This window comes from Frankliniella occidentalis, unplaced genomic scaffold (assembly GCF_000697945.3).
Source record: "Frankliniella occidentalis isolate FOCC.00 unplaced genomic scaffold, Focc_3.1 Scaffold21, whole genome shotgun sequence".
Taxonomy (NCBI): Eukaryota; Metazoa; Arthropoda; class Insecta; order Thysanoptera; family Thripidae; genus Frankliniella; species Frankliniella occidentalis.
The window spans coordinates 637979-645425 of NW_026267151.1; the positions used below are offsets into that span (position 1 = coordinate 637979).

The 7447-nt window shown below is 54.7% G+C and overlaps 1 protein-coding gene across 1 annotated transcript in view; it reads right to left on the minus strand.

Moving 5' to 3' along the window:
- Positions 1–18: 18 nt before the first annotated feature.
- LOC127748939 (uncharacterized) overlaps positions 19–7447 on the minus strand; it is a 64814-nt gene continuing 57385 nt past the window's right edge. The window contains exons 3-4 of the mRNA XM_052264754.1: positions 1711–2709; positions 19–1623 (exon numbers count right to left, since the gene is read on the minus strand). Of these exons, the coding sequence (XP_052120714.1) occupies positions 862–1623; positions 1711–2709 (1761 nt within the window). The 3' untranslated portion in view covers positions 19–861. The remainder of the gene's footprint in view (positions 1624–1710; positions 2710–7447) is intronic.

The following is a 7447-nucleotide window of genomic DNA, read 5'->3' on the forward strand; positions in this document are numbered from 1 at the left end:
GGCGAAAAGTAGAAGAGAGAGATTCGACTTGCCTAGAGTTCTTCAATACCTAAGACGAGTAATAGCGAAGAAGAGGAAGTTTAAGTAGAACGCAGAAGGGGACGGGCTGTTTGGAAGTTCCTGACTAATTTCGAAAGTGCACAACAGCGGCAAAGGAGGAGAGGATGACGCAGTACACCGCGCGACTACACACCGCAGGGTGCCTCGGTGCCTCCAGGTCCAAATTTGCAAATTCGCAACACCTTCCATTGCGAAGCGAAAGAGATAGCTATATAGGCGGTGAGAAGTCAGAGGGCAAGGAGGTGGGGGAGGGGCAGCAGTCGACGGCCGACAGCAGATTGATAGCCCAGCCGCCTTCTCCCACCTCCTCCCTCACAGAAGTGACCATAGTTAAGGACCGAGCACCGAGCATCAGCCCACCTCTGAGATCTCCGGGGTACTTGAACTCGCGCACGGTAAAATCAATGTTTTTTTGTTTGTTGTTTTTTTTTTTTGAAAAAAAAGAAGAGAAGAGACCTTCCGAGGGGAAATCTCAGGTTTTGGGAAAGTCTCCCCGAAAACTGTGGGAATTTCCCTTAGCTTTTGATAAGAGATGTCCGATGACCTCCTAAATCTGAGGACTCTCCTCAAATTATGAAAGTTTCCTTTAAAGTTCTTTCCTTTCTCTCAAAAATTCACACGTTGTATTTACCGTGCGACTTTTTGGCTTGACGAGCATTAAACTCTGGAAATCCAACCGAATGGCAACTTACTAACTTACATTTGGAACAGTCGGATATTGGACCTACTGTTGTATTTCTTAAGAATAGTTTAGGCAATTCTAGCCAAATTACACATACCTCTAGAATTTTTAAATATTCTCTAAATCCAAATAGGGTCCGGTAAAGGGCCGATTAAGGCACTAATTTTAGAGTACAGCGCCGCGGCAGAGACGGCGCTGGCGATTTCGCAGTTTTGGAATTTTCTATGCCGCCTGGTGAAGTTATGACAGCTCCGTGTGTACTCACTTCTGCTGGGGTGTGAGGGAGGCGGCGAGGCAGTGCCGATGCCAGACTCGTGTCCCTCCTCTTCGCACGCTCCCCAGGAAGGCAGGCCTCGCTCATCCCGGCTGGCCCTCACAGCTCGCGCGCGCCCCAGCCGCGGCGAGTCCGGAGGCGTCGGGGACGGGGAGTCTCCACCCGCCGAATCCACAGAGCTGAGGCAGTCGTCGGTGGAGGCGGCGTGCTGGCGGCCACCATCCAACACGAGGCCTGAGGACGACGTTGACGAGCACCTGTCGTCCTCAGAGCCCGGCGTGTCTGGAGTGTCCGGCGTGTCCGGAAGCGGCAGCGACGAGTCCGACACCCACGTGAAGGACGAGCTCCGGGACAGTGGCGGCGATGTCTGAGTGCCTGCGTCCGCAGTCAGGTCTGGGGAGTTCGCCCTCGGGAAGGGGTTCAGGCCCATGGTGCTGGCCACCGCGGGGAAGCGCGGACCTGCCCGCGCTGCGTCCAGCGGGCTCCGCGGGCTGGTGGGTGTATTGGCGGGAGTGTCCGGCGGCGCCAAGACCACGGTGGCGGTCGAGAGGCTCGGCCGGGGGGAGGGCCGCAGCTTGGCCAGGAGGTTGTGCAATGCCAACGGGAGCTGGTCGCAGAAAGGCAAGAATTAATATTCAAAAAACAAAATGGCTGGTAAAGCTTACTAAAGAAGAAGAAGAAATGTCTCACTCACCCCTCCATGGCTGAGCGCAGGCGGCACATCGTCTTCAGAGATCAGGTCAGGCCCAGCCGACTTCACGGTCGCGCGCCTGCCCAGACTGGCCTTCCTCTTCACGGCGTCCTGGTTTCCGATAATGTCTCCGCCGGACCCGGGCCGCCTACGCGACGACTGTTGCACGCCCGGCGCGGGCAACGTAGCGGCCCGCCTCGTCGCAGGGAGCAGGTCCGGAAGTGCCGCAGTACGGAGGCATCTCTCCTCGTCGTCGTCCACGGAGTCCTCGGGCAACGGCGTGATGCTCACGAGCACCGCGTCGTCGTCTGTCAACTTGCGCCTAAGCCATCGCGAACGCCAGGGCTGCTCGTCGGGTGGCGTCGGCGAGGACGGCGTCGAGTCGACGGGAGACACCAGCCCAGAAGCAGGGGCCGACAGCGTGCAACGCGACGCCCTGCTACCGCCTACCCAGAAGCGCATTGTGTCAGCTCCGTCGACACTGGTGACGTCAGCGTCCTCCTCGTGGGCGTTCTGCCCGAGCGCGGCAAGCTCTTGGAGGACCAGCTCGTGAAAGTCAGCGAGAGGGTCGTCAGCCCAGTCCTGGACCACAGTGTCAGTGTTGTACCGGCGCGACGCCCGCCCTCGCCGACTGCGCCGCTTGTTGTTGCTCAGGCGGCTGGATCGGGGTGGCGTAGCGTCACCATTCAGCGGAGACCCCCGCACCACTACCACGTCGGGGACATCATTGGCGTCATGTTGATGGGCAGTGGGCTGCTGCTGCTGCTCAGGTATCCTTAGCACTAGCTTGCTCCGCGACGAGCTCCTTGGCGGCGGCGGAGGTGGCGGCGGCAGCCGAGCAAAAGCGGCTGTCGGCGAGGCAGGGACATGCTCGGGGACGCAGGCCGGGGGCGGCGGCAGAGAGGCGGCGTCGGGGGCGGCGCCTGGGGCAGCCAAGCCCCGCGTCGTGGTGCCAGCAGCCGTCTGCCATTCCTCGAACACCTCGCCGATCTCAAGCTCAGCCTGAAACAGATAAAAGCAAAAAGGAAATTAAACACGCGTCAAATTTCATGAACGACAAGCTTTGGTTTAGAGCCTCTACCCCTCCCGATACTCTAAATCATATCTCTCCAAAAGAACGCCCAGCAGCCGGCCGCCTGCCATGCGCAGCATAGGCAACCTGCCGCCTGCAACGCGCAGCATAGGCAACCCACCGCCAGCCGTGCACCGCGGGCTGCCTATGCTGCGCATTGCAGGCGGCAGGTTGCCTATGCTGCACATGGCAGGCGGTGGAATGCCTCTGCGAATGCTTTGCATAGTACATTTCAGTTTTGAAAAGTGAAAATGCAAAAATATGTTCGACCGAACGGCAGGCCGCCATGACAGCGAGAATACACTGCCACAGATATTTAGTCCGTATGGCTGAGGCCTGAGGCCGCGGCTGTTCCGAGTCGGAATATATCCTACGAAATCCATGCTATTTTGATGCGTAGACATGATTCTCGAAATACTTGATTCCCCGTGAATCCCCACTTATATTTATACCCTAGGTATTATAGTAGTAGAAACGTTTATTTCGACTAATTCATACCAGTTCCACTATAGTTTTCCGCTTAGTTAAGGCGGTTTCGGTTGATTTCGATTAATTTTTATCCGGATGATTCCAAGGCAGGTGATTCCTGGAATTATTGCCCCCTCGGATTCATGGGCACTGCTCCATAACAACCGCGTATTAACAGCTGCGCCCAAGCCATTCAGTTAGTTTAATAACACGATCCCTGAAGCTGCGGCGATATGCTGATCACAGCAGTGACGCATAGATAGTGCGACACGCACCAGGTTAGTGCTCTCCTGTACCATTTTGAAACGGCGACTGTGCTCTGTTTGCGTTACGTCGGTGGCTCTCGCTTCGATGTGGTATTACGATTGATACCTTGGCCCCACACTCGTGCGGTGGAGCCTGCCCCCGTCCCACTGCGCACAGAATCGGAAATTGCCATTCAATTCGGACCGGCTACGATGAAGGGATTGCCAGACGATACAATTTACTTCATTACACGAAACGAGGAGGTGCCAACCCAAAGCAACACGAGCGCCATGCGCAGAAGACAAAGAGCCCTGCTCATGACATTTAGTACGTCATCACCGTTCCCTCCGTTCACCTTTCCCTGACTCGCCTTTCCGTCCTCTGGCCCGCCGACACACGGGCGCACGCCCCCCTGAGTGACACACACTGACTGCCGCCCAGCCGGTCCAGCGCGGCAGGCGATGCGGCGCGGCGCAGCCGGGCGCAGCAAACCCGCTCCATTAGGGTTTCATCTCCAGTAAATTGGACGCGGCCGGGCCGGGGCGCCGGCAGAGGTGGGCGTCCGGAGATACGTGCAGCGGCCGGGCCCCGTGCCGGGCCGGGGTCGTGTCGCCCGGGCCAGCCCAGCTGGCCTGCTGCACCGGCCGGCCCGCCCGACGAGCGGATAACTCAATTTGCTTTCCATTATGCAGAGTGCTTCATTACCGGGCCGGATCAGGGCGGTAATGCGCGGCGCCCAGCGGGATGATGAGCTCTGCCGTCATGTCGCGTGTGCGAGCCTTTTCCGCGAAAATGGCGGCCTGTACCCCCTAGTCCGTCGGAGCCATAAGCATTACCAACGAAAAAGCAACAGCCCAAAAAGGGCTCGACGGATGCGATGACCGCAATTCTTTCAAATCATTCGGACGGACGGAACTGGCGAGAAGTGGCCCATGATGGATGCAGAGGAAAGAGAGAGAAAGAGAAAGAGAAAGAGAGAGAGAGAGAGAGAGAGAGAGAGAGAGAGAGAGAGAGAGAGAGAGAGAGAGAGAACGAGGAGTAACAAGAGACGTGGAGGATACGGAGATGGAGGTTGGCACGTTCGCTGAAGGATGTGGCAGCCGGTCCTGACGCGACCTAAGCGATCACCAGACTCTGACAATCTTCGAACGGTCACCAGCAGCTGGAATACACCACAAAAGAGAGACGGGCACAATTATGAGCTTTTATGAATTGAACAAAAATGATAAGACCTAAAAGTCCGTAATCCAGCCGCGAGCCCGGCGCCCGGCCTTCAGGGAGGTTGTCTCCGCGATGCCGCAGCCAATACCCCAGCATTGCATTACAAGCGAGGCGTCCGTCGCGCGAGCGGAAGCGTTGCGCAAGGGGCCCAGCCCTTGCTGCACAGCGCCCCGCCGCGCCACGCCCACCAGCTGGACCAGCCGGGTCCGGGCCCCGCCCTACCCTCCCGTGTGCTGCATAGGCGCTGACAGTCACACGCGTGCCTACAGCTCGGCAGGCTTGCGTGGAGCAGAATGGAAATGTCATCAAGAGAATACACACACTCAAGACCCATTCAAGACACCGCGCAAAGGTTCATGGACGCCGATCGCACACAGCGATTTAAAGTCAGTATGCATATTGACTTGGATGTATTGGATGGACATGGATGTATCAACTATTTTAGAAACAAGGACCAGTAAAGACCTTCACATAATGTTGTGCACGGTAATGAAGGGCAAACTAATTCAAACGAGATGCACACTAAAGCAGAGCTCAAATTTTCAAACGGTGTGTATGCAGGACTACACAGCACAGACCGCCTGAGACAGGGCGTGGCGGCGCGGAGGCACGCCGCGCGCGCGAGGAACCTCGCCGCTCATGGAAACTTGTTGCTCGCACGCTCTGTATGGGCTGCAGGCCGCCCTCGCCCACAGGCCTTCGCGGAATGCACGGTGCGCCCCGCGGTCACAAGTAGTGTTACTACATCCAACAGAAGCGTACGCGGGTCTGGCGACGAAAACGCGTCATTCAGCAAAGGACAGTTCCGGAGGTGTGGGCTCCTTTATGCACATACAGCAGTCATTAAGACATTCATCATGGGAGAATGCCGCGGCTTGATGACGTGGAGTCAAATTTTTCCACACAGATTTGCAGAGTATGACAGGATATCGACGATATATAAACGTGGTACATAACGCATTGTTATGAGCGATCGTCACGTAATGTCATTAATCTATTGCACCTCCCTGCACGCGACGTCGCGACGACCATCAAAATATTTAAAGCGTTATTTTGATTCGCTTGCTGGATTGCCCATCCCCGGATAAAAAAGATTAGTTGTCAGAGCGAATAAATTGGCTAATTTGGTGACAGTCAAGAAATTCGCTGTGACACATAAGAATTAGAAGGCAGAGACAAGAGTCAGTTGCCACAGCCAACCCGAAAATACGCGTTCGTTGTGGCAACTATTTCTTGTCTCTGACTACAAAATTCTCAAAGGTCACAGCGAATTTCTTGACTGTCACCAAATTAGCCAATGTATTCGCTCCAAAAAGAGCCGTCTCTCATGCACGGTAAGAAAGCCCAAATGATAGTCATACTTGTTCACCCCTTTCTCGCAAGCCAACCCCATTCCGCGCACACCGCAGCTAACTCGGTTACACCCTCCCGCCTCGCTTCTCCTCGAGGATTAGCCATAGCGCTAATGAAGCCCGGAGCTACAGCGCGAGAGGTTGGCGAGTGCGACAGACAATGCGGCCTACCATGAGGCAGCCTTCGTGGCACAAATTCAACAGACTTAATACTCTGACAAGGTAGGGTCGCGACAGATTTTGCTTCCCAGCTTTCCAGAGTTATGAAAAGAAACAGGAAAGAGAGAAATACGAAATACTATGGTCTCCGTGGACCGTGGCCTTTTTTTTGGCTTTTATTAAAACAGATACCTTGTTTTGCAACCATATTTTTACCCTCCCTCTCTCCCTCCTTCCCTTTCTCTCACACACGCACAGTGCAACATAGTCACAGTGAGCACAGTCAGGCAGTGGGATCAGCTAGCCAGGGTCTGTGGCATCTTGGCTGATAAATGTTTATTAAAGTCATCCGCGTCCTCCACCATCCCGTTAGCCCTGTCCCTGTCGCTACTCTGTGCCTCTGCCTCTCGTTGGAAAGAGGGAAATGAGTTTGGAAAAGGTGCCACATGCGGGCTTTTTCTCTAAGTGCCCCGCGCTAACACACAGCAATTTCTTTGCTTCGCGAAAGACACACAGGCCAGGTTTGTTTTAAAACATAGTTGCCGCAGTCGCATATCCATGAAATTCCGTTTCATGCCCCTTTCCCGCTCTCACATACTTCGCAAGATACAATCCGTTTTTGGTTGCTTGAGACTGATCCTCACCCGAACGCTACTGCAGCGCCCGCCCGCCAAGAGCCCGTCTGTCATTCGGAGACGCAGCGTAGCCTTGCGTGGCGGGACGGATTGAATGGTATATATATGTATGGGAGAGACAGCCCCATTCATAACAAGGATAACCGTCAGCCGGCCGAAAGAAACACAATTTACGTACGGGTACTATGGACAGGCAGCTCCACTAAGTGCAACAGGCCCGGATGAGTTTATGTGGTGGTGTGCTCCAGACCCACAATAAGAAATAGGACGGAATTTGTGTCTAACGCACTTTTCGCTGACTGGCAATGAGTCCTGCGTGTACACGCTAGCTACACACTTGAAATATCAGTTCAGTGCACGGATGTTGCACGCTGGCAGGGGAGAAAGTGATTTCAATCTCTTGATCTACAAAATAAACAAAACTGTGTGACATTATAAAACTGAAAAGTGTGAGGCCAAATGTAACATGGCGAAGTGAGCATGATAGTCATGTGACACGCACAAGAGTGTCACTGTGACAACCTAAACGCACACTCCCAAACAAACTTTCCTATGTGCACTTTTAGGTTTTTGAAAGTAATTCACTG